This window comes from Armigeres subalbatus, chromosome 2, assembly GCF_024139115.2.
Source record: "Armigeres subalbatus isolate Guangzhou_Male chromosome 2, GZ_Asu_2, whole genome shotgun sequence".
Classification (NCBI taxonomy): domain Eukaryota; kingdom Metazoa; phylum Arthropoda; class Insecta; order Diptera; family Culicidae; genus Armigeres; species Armigeres subalbatus.
The window spans coordinates 36,921,871-36,936,564 of NC_085140.1; the positions used below are offsets into that span (position 1 = coordinate 36,921,871).

The window sequence follows — 14,694 nt, forward strand, 5'->3', positions numbered from 1 at the left end:
CTGATTGCACAAAAATAAGTAACATTGCTGTCATCCTGAATCAGTACCTCATTAAATGTGAAGCAATTCATCAAAATTTCAACAAGATCGAAACATGTTTTAATTTATTAGATTTCAAGTTTTACATATTTCGGGGTACCACCCACACACCTAAATTATAATACCGAACTCGGTTGAATTTTTTACCGAACTAAATCGGTTGAAAGCAATGAACCGATTAGTCGTTCGTTTTCTTCAAAATATTTTTAATAAAAACCGAACATTCGGTACATTAAATATCTTTTGACAAATAAGAACAAAATTTAAACCGAAAAATACGGTTGAGCCTAAATGTTTACAAGTTCGGTATTATAAATAGTAAAAATGGTATTATAAATAACGAATACCACTTCCACTATATTAATAAACGTTTATTGTTTTTCTTCTACTAAATTTTTCCCTAATATAATCGGAGTCAGAGTTCTAAAACGAGCCTTTGAATTCTAATTCAGATTCGATTAAAGTAAAAACCAAGGGCTAAGAAACCGAATTTCGCTATACGAAATACAGTTCATTCGGTTTAATTGACAGCTTTCGGTAGAAATAAATGCTGATAGAACCGAATGTTTGGTTAGTTTGACAGATTGGAAGCAATTTCAAATTTGGCAACCGAGCGTTCAGCAGATAAAAACTTCAATTTCAACTGAGTTTGGTTATATATTTCAAGTGTGCAACAAAGGTTTGAAAAGTAAGTCAAGTACGAGCCAATGAAGACGGCCTTACTGTTGAGGTCGAAATACGAAATTAAATGGAATTGAACGAACTCGTCTTATGACAAGTTTTAAAAGTCGATATGCATATGTATATACCAGAATGAGAAAGAAAGAAAACTGATCCTTTAGGAATTTTAAATATTTGAAAAACATAAATTAAAACGGAAGATATTGAAAAAATCCAACTGTAAGAATCTGCCTCGTTAGCCTATGGATTGGCGTATTGATATTTTATATCTACCAGTGGGTGAAGTTCAGCTAAGCTCCGATTCGTTAATTTCAGATGTTTGACCACCTGACTTCCCATGGTGCTATGGTGAAATCGTTCAGTGCTAGTTCGTAGTACTGATACTGATCACTACTACTACCACCTTAGTATAACTATTCATACTGCGTGTATAATACCTCGACCTCCTAACTCATCAGCCTGTGGGACAAGAAAAATAGTAAATCGTAATTACTTACATTTTGCTCCGCAATCCGCGCACTCGTTGTTGCCGTCAATCTGCAGCAGACGGTGAAGGATTTTTTCATTCTGATCGGCCATTATCCGGATTGGTTCGTCACTTCCAACACTTTTCACCGTTCTTCTCCTACCACCGACTGGCAATCGGTCAGACGGGACAGGCTAATTGTTGTTGATGATAAATCGACGTCGTCGCCTTTGCCAGACGTGCGCGAAAAAAAGAACTCTGTAATCGCCTATTTTTCTGTAGGCCTATATCACTGCTGATTTTCCCAACATCAAAACACACCACACCTCGTGAACAACACCCGACTTGTGAACGTACCACGACCGACGAGACGTTTACCACTGCTGACTGGTGGCGAGGGGACTTTCCAGTGATTCAACTTTTCACTGCACCAGAGCGAGTGTGCACGCAGAAGAGCACACTTTCTTCTTCACTTGTTCCGGGTTGCACTCCGATGCACTCTTCTTGTTTTGCTTTTCCGTTCCACGGAGCTGCCGAAATTTTTTACTCTGCACTAGAGATAGGTACTTCACTCACAATCACACTGCTTCCGCTCTGACCGCGACCGCGAGATGGTGATGATGATGGTTGCGCCGTGGTTTGTTTTTTTTTTCCTATCTGGGACAGAGGTTTGCAATCATGATTCATTTGGGAGCCACTATTTTTTATATGTTGTATGAAGTCATCTCCAAGTTTTATCAACAAAGAATCAAATATGCCAAAGCCGTTTGCCACCTAAATGTGCATCTCAAGTAATTTTTTTAAAGGACGGACATTTTCAATAAAACATGTGGTATCAAGGGCGCTTGAGGATCTTCAATATCTCCCCTCCTTTTATTTGTTATTGAGAAAATATGTTCATTCAATAAAATATTATAGCAGATGTTTTGCGCATTTTAACTGCAAGAAAATCAAGAACAAACAAATAAACTCCTTGCGTAAGCACGCTCAAAGCAGGGAAATTATTAAAATCGATTCTAATGCTATCACCCATGTTGACCTACTGCTTTAAAAATGCTTGGAACAGGTGTTCAATTGAATCAGTAGAAGCATAAGTACTAGAACGCTAGTGGCGCTGTAGTCATTTAAATTATTTTGCCAAATTGTGCTTCAACAAGCATCAATTGGCCATAATTTATGCATCATGTTGTAGTGCATGCTTAATTCCATCAACAACATCGGTTTGACACAACTTGTAGTTGGTGCTTTGGCTGCCAGGTCAAACATCAACGTAACCTAGATGTTAGTCACGCGAACAGGAACGACATTAGCAATCTTATACCTACTTTTGAATCAACTATTCAATCCCAACATTCTATGGGCTACTAATGAGACTAAATACAGTGATAAGATAAAAAAATGTCTCGCGTAACAAATGATTACGGCTTTTAAACCTAAACCATGATTTTTGATTCTCTAGCATAAAAGATTGCCTTGCCTTCTTCATGCTAGGTAAAACTCCGTTCCTGATATTTCTTCAGAAACACATTTATTGCAATTTTGAGTGAACGTCTCATGAACCTTTTGCACCATAGTGGTTTTCAAGTCTTTTGTTTAGCGCCAGTAACTACCTCTACCATACAGTGTTTTGCTTTGGTTTTTAGGCCGTTATATTGTTTATTTAGAAAATATGGCTTCAAGTATTTTAAAATGTATACTCGTACTAGGTTTCCAATATACTACCGTTCTACGCATAATTGTCCCATGTTACCTTTGATGAAGGAACTCAAACTCGAGTCGATTTGTCCCACTGAAAACATGAAACTGTCGTTTGATGATAATGGATACTGAAAAACGTTTACATAAGTAGTAATTCATATTATGTCTTGTAAAAGGGTTGCCTACACACTTAATTTTTTTTACCGGGATCTCAGCAAAATATTGAACTTTTACCGAGAATCGCACAGCCGTACCCCAGCAAACATGTTTTTTGCCGAGATTTCTGTCAAAATTGCTGATAATCAGCAAATAGTTTGCCGAAAATCAGCTAACAAACGCTATTTTTGACGGAATATCAGTTATTTATTTTGCTGGCACACGGCTGTGCGGATTTTTGCCGAGCTGCTGAAATAAAAACTGAGTGTGTACGCTAATAACTTTCGAAAAATATTGATAAAATTTTCAGATCCAATTGATTCTGAAATTAGTGGAACAAATTGACTTGAGTTTGATTTTTTTCCATCAGAGGTAACATGGAACAAATTATGCATAGAACGGCAGTATACCGCATAGCAGAACTGCTCTGGTTAACAAGTATAAACAAATCCGATGATGTTACTAGCTTTGAGCAAACGGCCTAAAAAGCCAGACGTATTGCCGGTAATGCAAGTGAACGGTGCAATTCTTGTTTCAGCTAAAATTTAATAGATTTGAAATGGTTTTTCAATTAATCTAAATTTGCTGTTATAACAATTTACGTATATCATTGACATGTTTTTGGCAATGAAATGAGTTTCCACTTCAATCAAAGAATTAAATTAGTTGTAACGAAATTTGAACCTCATTTTTCTCTGTTCAGCATTGTTGGATTTTTGGCCGTATTATCATATCTCGCGTAACATTTGAAAAGGGCCTACAGCCAAAACGTAAACACTGAGAAAATGCCGTTCGAAAAAAATGCATCACAATTTCTATTCCTATTTCCCAGGTTTATGATATTTTAAGCAGCAAAAACTCCTAAAAGCTCATAATCAGCACTATCTATCCATCCATAACCTTAATTGCATCGAAAACATGCAAAAATGTGTCGAAATCGTTAAAATATAAGTTTAAGTCTATTTAAATTTTTTTCTCCGGGATAGGCCTTCTTGATAAGTCATTCTGCATTTGCTTGTCATTCATAGACCCTTTGTTTATGGCATTTTTCGAAAGTAAACACGGGATAAGGCTTTTCGGGAGGGGAAATTTTCTCTCTCCGAGGTCGGGCCGATGACGGTTCGAAAAAAAATCTCGTTATCGGCCCGAAGTTGGAGAAGGCTTATCCCAGACAGAAAAAAACGAGTGGCTTGGCCGTTTTTTAGGGTGGACCTACACATATTTTGAAAATAACACGTTGTAGGCCCAATTAAAAATTAGTTTTTTCTAAGTAATTTAATTGAAGATGCGGAACATTTTTATACTATTAGTAGCTATTAGAGGATGCTATCGAAGGGTGTTGAAATTGAATTTGTTTACTTTTCATTGTAGGCCCTAATCAATTGTTAAGCGAGATATGTTGCTCGAGATGTGACAAAATCGAAAAAAATATTTCAAATTGTTTAATTTGTTTCACAAATATGAATCAGTTCAGTTCATGTCTTGGAAAGGCAAAAGACGCGCACGGAACCCGTACTTCCTCGTAATTTAAATTTTTTGGTGGCACAAAATAACAAATCTCGCGTAACATATGATTACGGCTTATAAACCAAAACCACGATTTTTAATTTTCTAGCGTAAACGATTGCTTTGAAAATGATTCTTTATCGTAGGTAAAACTCCGTACTTAATATTTCTTAAGAAACACATTTATTGCTATTTTGAGTGAACGTCTCATGAACCATTTGCACTATAGTGGTTTTTAAGTCCTTTATTGGCGCCCTTAACTACCATGCGGAATGTTTGCTTTGGTTTTCAGGCCGTTCACTTTATATTGTTTATTTAGAAAAACTAGCTTCAAGTTATTTTAAAATGTATATTCTTACTAGGTTTTCGATATATCGCATAGCAGAACTGCTCTGGCTAGCAAATCAAAACAAATCCGATGATGTCACTAGCTTTGAGTAATGCGAGTAAACGGCGCAATTTTTGTTTTAGTTGAAATTTTGTAGATTTCGAATGGTTTTTCAATTAATCTTAATCTGCTGTTATAATATAACCATTTACTTATAGCATTGACATGGTTTTGGCCATGAAATGAGTTTCAAATTCAATAAATGAATTAAATTAGTAATAGAAAACTTGAACCTCATTTTTCTCGGTTCAGCATTGTTGGTTTTTCGGCCCTAATCATATGTTGCTCGAGAAATAATAAGCACAGTATGTATTTTGACCATCTGGACAGCATACTGCGATGAGTATTAACATTGCAAGCAAATCGGCAAAGAGTAAGTGCCAAAAATGTGTAATAATTTGTTCCCAATCAAAATCACTCCTTATATTTTGAGTGGGACGCAAAGTGTAACCGTTTGGAAGTCTCTGTTGTGAAAATACCGAGAAGCCATCATCGTAGGAGCAGCCAGACAGACGCACACATACAAACGCGCCTAAAACCAAAACACGATGCCCTCTTTTCTTTCCATTCCCTGATGCTGCTTCGCGGATGGGGCTCCGCCATGCCTTTTTTGCTGGGTGCCCCCAATGAAAATCCTGCGTTCGATTCCGTCATTTCCCCTAAATACAAACCAATTCTGTAATGCTGTCTCATAATCCACGTCGCAGCATTATTTTCACCGATTATTATTGCGTATTTTCGAAAATCTCAATGCACTGGCGTTTAATTTTCCTCTACCGTCGATATTCGAACCCGATTGTCTGTCGACCGCGTCCCGCCCCGCATACTTTTCACAGACGATGATGACGAGGATTTTGTCGCGTACGCCCCGTGCGTGCACTTTTCATTGACCCGGGAAGGTGTGAAATTTTCAATGGCTTTTTTTCTTTTTCCACTTTCACTGAAGCTGACGCATAAGCTTCACTTGGTCACTTCTTTCAGGAGATTGTCTTTGACGAGTTGAATCTTGCGTAAAAAATAATCCACAGCACTTTTCTACTGACGACGTTGGTCCGTTTCAGCGCAGATCTCAAGAAACCAGACGAAAGCGAACGATGAATGAGCATAAACATAAATTTGATAGCTATGCTATGCGCTGCCTGTCTATCATAAAACTTACAAAAGATTGTCGTTGATCAGTCAAAATATTATGCCGCGCCAACAACTCGCCGAATATTTTTCCTACACGATTCTCGCGTGGATCGACGAAATTTCGAAGCGTTTTCCGAGGAAATTCCGAGCACTTTCCCGAGGAAATTCCGTAAAGTTCCTACACTAATAAAAATCTACACATTTTTATTGGCAAAAATCTAAAGAAATTTACAAATAAATTTTATGTGTGCGTTAATAACCACCCACTATAGGAAAATCCACATAAAGGTTATTAGTTAATGGGGCATTGCACGGAAAAATCTCTTTCTCTTTCGTTCTTCATGAATTTTGACGTTCACTGGCCTTGTTGTTTTCTAATTTCTTTGCAGCGAGAAAGAGACAAATCAGTCCGTGCAGTGCCCTATAGGATGAGTTTCCAGCCGGTGGGTGCTTGCATATGATTTTTCCGATTAAATAGCAGGTTATGAATTCCCGGATTTTTAATTCACGGCTTATTTGGTTGGGATTCGTCTTCAACAGTTGCTTAAAGACTGTGAAAAGCCATTTCCAGTGGAAAACATGTGACCATATATGTACCAAAAAGTGAAGTAAATTTTATGGAGAAAATTTGATTTTGAATGTGACTAATCGCTTCTGACGACTTTTCTCCCAAACTCTCGCAGTGCAACCTACACTCAGAAATAAATTTATACTTAATAGTTTAAAAGTCATTCTAAATGGCTATTCGCCTGGTTGACCCCAATCTCGTATTCCATCCAACAATACTGAGATAGTATAAATTTAAGAAAAACTTTCGCTAGTATAAGTTAGCTTTATGATTGCTTAGTTTATCTTGGATTTGTTTATAGTTTCTAGGTTATGTTCGTTTGTTGTTGTTTTTTTGTTATGGGCAAAATAAAAATGAAAATTTAAGATTAGTTTTTAAAAACAGAATGTTTATTTTTATTGAAACCGTGTGATCATCAGATACGTTAATGACATTTAATCGCCCGCGGAACCATTCACAGGTACGGATTTGGGGTCTAGTTCACTTGGTAAACTGGTTGTGGACGCGTGCGGCTGGTCTTGGTCCTATGCGGGTCCAGATTTGAACAAGAGAGAATTGTTCGGAATGAAATACAATGTCCACATCCCGTTCGTAGACGCTTTTTACACGACGCAATATGATACATATAGCCTGCAGAAAGAAATTAATCAAAATATAAATCGAGTCAATATGGAAACTTCGAGGGAAACTTATCAAATGATCTTACCAATATCACTCGAGTTCCGGCTTAGGATCTTTGTTAATCATCTCGTGTCAAATCATTAGTTTGGTGCCCGGAATATACGTGAATAAGACTGTCTAGAAGGTTGCTTATCAGACGAAGCGTCTGCGTATACCGCGTGTGGTTGCGTTATTCAGAAGTCTTATTCCCTTTTAGCGGTAAAAAAAAATCAAATTTAACGAAAACGTATTTTCTGTGAACTTCACTTAAATGGAAAATTTAGAGCAAGATAATGACGCGTCGTTTTCACCGGACGGGAAAAAAATGGCGTTGAATGGAAGAAATATAAAAATTTTGCAAAGGAGAAAATACATACATAAAAAATCTTGGCCCACGAGCGTCTTTTCGACGCAGAGTGCATGCGGCGGCATGATGGGCATCGAGAAAAGGCGGCAACGCAGCGTCGCCGCGCCGATACACACCTGCGTTTTTTCAACGCTACGGGCAAGATTTTTCCCCCCCGCGCTGGTTATTCCCATCTACTGACGAAGTCGGATAACCTGTACATAAAAAAATCTTGGCTACGGGCACGCAGCGTTGAAAAAACGCTACATGGGCATCGGCCCCTAATGGTCCATCCAGAATGGTAAGCGCAGCAGCAGGTTTCGACAGAAAATACATATGGGTTCACTGCCCTTAAGACCAATGTCCACGTAGCGGTTTTTTACGATGCGTGCACGCCGCGTTCACGCAAGGTACCCAGTAGCCTGGGACATGCGGATATATGAAAAAAAAAATCGTTCCTTCATATTTTTCAGAAGCCTTTTGGGTCTTACAATGCATGTACCAAATTTCAGATCAATCGGTGAAACTATATTTTAGCGCCGGCGATTTTAATTTTCCATAGGATTTACTATGGGGAAATTTACCTTTACAAAGAAAAAATCCCCAAGGTGTCCCATCACCGACAAACCGACGTGCCTTCCCATATACAGTTCTTCAAATTTCTTGGCAATTACTCTCCTTTCATTACCTAGCTCCATCTGTGCGATGGTTTACACAACATCTCTCACAAATGTGCGAGCAAATTTGGTCATGCACTCTTGAATTTATTTCATCAGCTTCCACGTAATAATCAGTATTCAATATTATTAATATCAAGAGTTTTATGATAGGATTCGTGAGCCAAATGAAAACCTTCGATTTTCGAAAATGTGTGTAATGATCGTAAAGACTTAAATGTCGATTTAGACATCGAAAAAGATTTTCTATTACATGGTTATTTTTATCTTCATCGCTGTGTAGATTGTTTGAAACGTGCATATAATGTTTACGTCGACTAGCTGGTGGATTGCGTGCATTTTGCTTTTTCTTTTTCTTGACTTTTTCTATCAAAAGAACGTTAATGTCAGTAATGACAGAACGAGTTACTACACTCGGAGTAAAACGATTGTAATTTTTTTTGCCAATTTTGGAATCAGAGAGGCCCGTCGGTTTGTCGGTGGTCCCATTATTCTCTAACGATAAATCGATCCAACATAGGAAATTTTACCAGCAAACTTTCATTGGAAGACTGCAAAGTCATCCGACGCTCGTGAAAAATGTTATTTACATAAAACTAATTGCTGTATGAACGCAAGGCTCATTGCACTTTTTATTCCAGCATCACTGCCGTCTGTTGCTTGCTATTGTTTGCACGAGGCACCACTTTGCGTGGAGGATTTACTCAGCATGAATGAAAAGCGGGTTACTAGGGATACGTTTATTGGCCTTGTAGTTTGAGTCTTCGTCCTTTTAGGTAGAATAAATTCAACCAAATTTCAATGAAGGTGTGATTAACAAAAAGAGGCATGTAACGCACACTTTCCACACACATTGCAACGAAGCGACTATAGATGCGAGGTATAGGTTGGGGCCTCTCATTCTCGACGTCAATAGTTCGAAGCTGCTCTGAACGGGTTTTTTTTTGGTACTGGTAATCTTTTTGAACGCCACGTGCACGGTTTTTCAACGCCACGTGCACGCAGCGTTAAATTAACGCTGGTGTGCATCGGCGTGGTGACGCTGCGTTACCGCTTTTTTTCGGTGCACACCTGCGTCTTTTTGACGCCACGTGCACTCTGCGTTGAAATGACGCTACGTGGGCATCGAGCCTTAATCCGCAGGCAAGCTGGCGGCCATAGACCAGTGCATGATGACGTAGGTTGACAGTTCACAGAGCTATTTCATCTGGACTTAGTCTCCGGCGAAGCTTCCGATAAAAATGTTTGGTCATTTTATTCGCATGTAGATGTCCTTTGTGATTGATTTCATGCTGAATGCAAAGAATACCACTGAAATACTCGGATCACAGCAATTTTGAACTAAAAATATGAATTTTAATTTTCCCCTTATCGATTTTTCTTCTAACACCTTGTAAACAAGCTCTGTGAACTGTCAAAATAAGTGAGGTTAAGTTAGAGTTTGCATTGCACGGTTGTTTGTAAAAACCCATTAATGGGTGAAAAAACCCCCATTTTCGCTAGAAGTGCCTCTCCCCATTTAATGGGTAAACTCGATTTACCCATTAATGGGTAAAAGCAGTTTATGTCACAAAATGAGTATTTATTCACCCATTGAAAATAGCCGAGCTTCCCATAAAATGGGTAAAAATTTACCCATTTTTGGAATCAGATTTTGAAGCAGTGGTCGATTATAAATTCGTGATATTCATGGTAGCTAATCAATAAATGTAAAAAATAAAACACTTTTACTTGATTTTATTTATGCTATTCATTTACAGCGCAGAGGTACAGTTATGAAAACTACGAATTAAGCTTAATAAATAAATTGAGGCTCTGGCATCCTATCGATCATCATCCACGTTATTTGGCGGTTTGAAATGCGTGCAAGAATGTACCGACTTAGGTTCCAACAATTTTCGTGCACGTCCATCATCTTGGCAGGGATAACCTTTATATGTATTGATATTTCATTTTAAAGAAATTATGCTGTCGAATGAATAGAATTAAAATGCTCACCCTTCTGCTTTTGCTTGACTCTGCGTCCAAGTTTCTTCATTTTCCGTAAACACAAAAAAATGTTATCACATTATACAATCGACTGGAAGCCTTGCTGGAAGCATAATTTGAAGCATTAGATTACTTATATACAAAAATATCATTTGTCTCACTTGCGTTGTTCCGAGAGTTTGTATATATTGCCGATTTCACCAATTTGAAGAGTTATGTGTAGATTGTGTTTTGCCCGCTTCTTTTTCTCACACCCACTCTCATTTCGGGTTGATCGATTTTTGTTACTGAAATTTACCCAATTATAACCCATTACTCGTTAGTCATATGGAGGCGTGTACACTAAATCGATTCCCGCCATGATTTGACGTCTATATGTTTTCAGATTGAGCACTCACACACAAATATTATACACGGAAAATCAAACTTTTTTGAGTGTATTGAGTGTGAGAAAAAGATGACTGTGAGAAAAAAAATCTCGCAAAACTCTTATGAAGTGCAAAAAGCGCAATATACACTATAGTTTTAAATATAATTGATAAAACTTGATAAAATCTGAAGGACGCTGCCCTTCTCACCAAGATACACTAATAAAAATCCACACATTTTTATTGGCAAAAATCTAAAGAAATTTACAAATAAATTTTATGTGTGCGTTAATAACCACCCGCTATTGGAAAATCCACACCGAAAAAAATCTTTATATTGAATATATTTGTCGCACACATAATTTTTTGCAATTTGGCGACCCAAATATATGCAATTTGTACCCACACATAAATTCAATAACTGCATATTAGAGACCACACATACATTTTATTTGATTATAGATTATATTTGTACTTCGCGTGGAGAGTGGTTATGTGTGCACTAATTAGAATCATGAATAAAATTAATGGATTTTTGCCAATAAAAATGTGTGGAATTTTTGTAGTGCACATAAAGGTTATTAGTTAATAAGGGTTATGTGTGTTTCCACATATATGCTATGCAAATTCATATGGCCGTTATGTGGAAAATGCTATAGTCGAAATTTATGTGTGCCACACATAATGGATATGATTGGATTTTTGTCAGTGTGTTTCGTGTTTGAACTTGTTTTCACCCATTAATGTGTAAAAATATAACCGTTTTTTAATGTATTTGGTTTCCTCTAATGGGTATTTTTTTACCCATTGCATGGTTGATAAATTCCCCCATTTTATGACAGAGAGGAACGCTATTTAAAAATGGGTGTTTTTTCACCCATCAATGGGTTTTCACAAACAACCGTGTGGTCTATTACCGCTCGCGGAAAACTGCGGATGTCGTGCATTCGACGAGTCTTTCGGCGGTGCAACAACTGGGACCCTTCGCACTGCGCTCTGCAGCATAAGCAACTGTCATTCGGGCCTTATCAAAATAACACTTCAACCCTGGATTATCATTCATAAATTTTACACTGGCTGTGCTCATCTTCGTTGCAGCCGGACGAGTTTGTGATCGAATTTTCAGGTGATAAAGTTACGGTAAAGTGCTGGTTTGGGTTTGCTCGAGGTAAACGATGGGTCTCTCGCATAGTATTTCCGTCCCCGGTGGCGGTACTGAGGGTTACCATGTCCTGCGGGTAAGTTCCAGATCCCGTTTTCTTAAGCACCTTCCGACGAATGACAGATGACGTGTTCAGTTTTTCGTGCATTTCGCTACGGCGACGGATGGTTTATAAACCGATGTTCTATGTTCGCAGGTGCAAGATCACTCCCCCGGCCAGAAGGCTGGATTGGAAGCGTTCTTTGATTTTGTCCTGGCGATTGGGAACACTCGGCTGGATCAAGACAACGATACGCTGAAGGAGCTGCTGAAAGCAAACATTGACAAGGAGATCCAGATGACTATCTTTAGCAGCAAAACGCAAAACATCCGGGTTGTCAATATAACGCCGAGTACAACATGGGGAGGTCAAGGACTGCTTGGCGTTAGCATTCGGTTCTGTTCGTTCGAAGGTGCTAATGAGAATGTTTGGCACATTCTGGAGGTGCATCCATCATCACCGGCAGAAGAAGCTGGTTTGATCCCATTCACGGATTACATTATCGGGGCAGATTCAATTTTGCACGAAAGCGAAGATTTATTCACACTGATCGAGTCCCACAAGGGAAGGCCCCTGAAGATGTACGTATACAACATCGATAAGGACGCCTGCAGGGAGGTAACCATCACTCCCAACAATAAATGGGGTGGTGAGGGAAGCTTGGGTTGTGGAATCGGTTACGGCTATTTGCATCGAATACCGATTAGGGTATTGCCAGCGGATGCTAAGTTGGCTCCCCCTACGGGAACGGCGCTTAGTCAGAGCATGAGCCCGGTACCAACATCGGTCGCCTCGGCAACAGATCCTAACGCGGCTAATCGAGCCATTCCTTTCATCCCGATGGTTCCCCCGCTTGCAAATACATTTGCTTCAACGGCCGGAACGGTTCATACAGATTTGCTGACGGTTTCACAGACTGTAACAACGGATAGCACTACCACGGCGTCTCTGGCGAACCAATTTTCCAACATGAGCACAGTAGACCAGACCAACAACAATCCTACCCAGTTTGTCAGTGTCAATAACAATGTAATGCCGCCGGCGTCGGTGACTTCCCCTCCGATTAGCATTACCGAGGCTTATTATACGCCACCTGCTGGCACTTTGTCATCTTCTGGTACTAACGGTAAGTAATAAGCTACGTGTAGGTCGTCAACTGTAATGTTTTCTACGAGTAGCAGCATCGATTATTTTTCTTAACCGAACGTCTGCTCCTATTTTGAATCGTTTTGGGCAACATCCAATGTCCTTTTTCCGGTTGAAAAATATCCTCGTTGGCTGTTGCATGATATTGGTTAAAAGATGCCAATTAACTATTGCGTTTTACTACTACTCGCTCCAAAGCAACCCTTTTATAGTATGCCCGGAAACTCTTGGCGTTATAACCTGTTTCTATTGTTACCGTTTCAGTTGCACCTTCCTTCGGTACGGATGTCGTTGCTGCCATGTCATCTGCAACGGCTACAATTCCTATGTACTCGCCACCCGCACAGCAGCAGATACCTTTTTCGATGGCCAACACTCAGCAACAGCAAACTCTGGTCGATTTGTCTTATGGTCCGACAAGCACCGTTTCATCAACCACAACTCTGCCAACGATTAATCCGAGCGTCTTCACACCCAATGTCCCACCACCGTCAACCTTGGCGAGTGACTTCTACCAAACCTATGGAAATGCTCCTGCGATTTCGGCTGCTGCTACTTCTCTAGCCAGCGCTGTAAGACATTTCATATCGTACAATCTACTGACAGCTTCTTACTAACTATTGCAACTTTCAGTTCCAACCGTCAAGCTTATCATACCCGACCGGCGCCCAGCCGCAGTACCAATCGCAAACGTACGCCGCCGGCCAGGCACCAGCTCCGATTCAGATGTATTCAACGTTTCCCCAGCATCAACCGTCGCATGGAAACGCCACAACAATAGATCTGACCCAGCAGCCGCCACTGTTCCAACCGAGCGCCGTCACAACGCCCATTTCCCTCCCCGGAATGCCTCCGATCACGGTCAATGCGACGATCCCACCGGAAGCACTGCGAGGTCTGCAGTTTGGAAGCGGAACGGCAGCACCGGCTTCGACAACTACCCAATAGACCTTTTAGTGTTAGGCACGTACTACGGTGACGATGCGATGGCTACAAAATCGAAGGTATTCGTTATAATTGTACATATATTATCACTTGCAAGCTTCTACGAGTTTTGTTCAACTTCTGACTTGTTCTTGCGATGACGGAGGTAAGTACCTAAAATATTTGCTGACCTGTTGTTTGAGATGTTTATGTAATTTACCTAAAACAGTAAGAGAAAGGTAATTGGAGAACCAATTATGGAAACGATTGAATGTCACTATTTTTTTCGAAGCTTTTTTTAAAATATATTTTTTTATTTAGTGCAATTAGTTCTACGAAATATCCTGGGGATTTTTGCTGATGCTAGTAGACTATTATTATGGTCACGAGATGATGAGCTATAAATTATTGATACCATAACAAGTGGATTAAGTTATTGATAGAATGAGCAACAGGCATTTTTTTTTGTTTTCTATGCTATCTAGAATAAAACGGCATCATAATAAAGAGTCCTGAGATAATGTACCTTCAGTACTAGGATTTATTGAAAGAAATCCTTTTACTGAGTTATCACTATAGCAGGGAATCGCCCCTTCACCATAACCAGTACGCCAATGGAAACATTTCAGGCCTCGAGTCGTAGAGAAGTTTTACAATAACAGCTTATGTATTAATTGTTTCGATCGTTAAGTTTGAATTATCGTAAGGATACGGGCACAGTTTCGCGCGAGTCAATACACGGAATAAAA

The 14,694-nt window shown here is 39.3% G+C and overlaps 2 protein-coding genes across 2 annotated transcripts in view; one reads left to right on the forward strand and one right to left on the reverse strand.

The window, feature by feature from the left end:
- LOC134218462 (arf-GAP with dual PH domain-containing protein 1-like) overlaps positions 1 to 6,032 on the reverse strand; it is a 34,506-nt gene extending 28,474 nt beyond the window's left edge. The window contains exons 1-2 of the mRNA XM_062697472.1: positions 5,606 to 6,032; positions 1,218 to 1,843 (exon numbers count right to left, since the gene is read on the reverse strand). Coding sequence (XP_062553456.1) covers positions 1,218 to 1,299 — 82 coding nt within the window. The 5' untranslated portion in view covers positions 1,300 to 1,843; positions 5,606 to 6,032. The remainder of the gene's footprint in view (positions 1 to 1,217; positions 1,844 to 5,605) is intronic.
- A 5,674-nt stretch (positions 6,033 to 11,706) lies between these two features.
- Positions 11,707 to 14,470, forward strand: LOC134218465 (Golgi reassembly-stacking protein 2). Its single transcript, XM_062697477.1, has 4 exons — positions 11,707 to 11,911; positions 12,032 to 13,001; positions 13,286 to 13,593; positions 13,655 to 14,470. The coding sequence occupies exons 1-4, from the start codon at positions 11,849 to 11,851 to the stop codon at positions 13,967 to 13,969; spliced, it is 1,656 nt and encodes a 551-aa protein (XP_062553461.1). The 5' UTR covers positions 11,707 to 11,848; the 3' UTR covers positions 13,970 to 14,470.
- Positions 14,471 to 14,694: the final 224 nt, after the last annotated feature.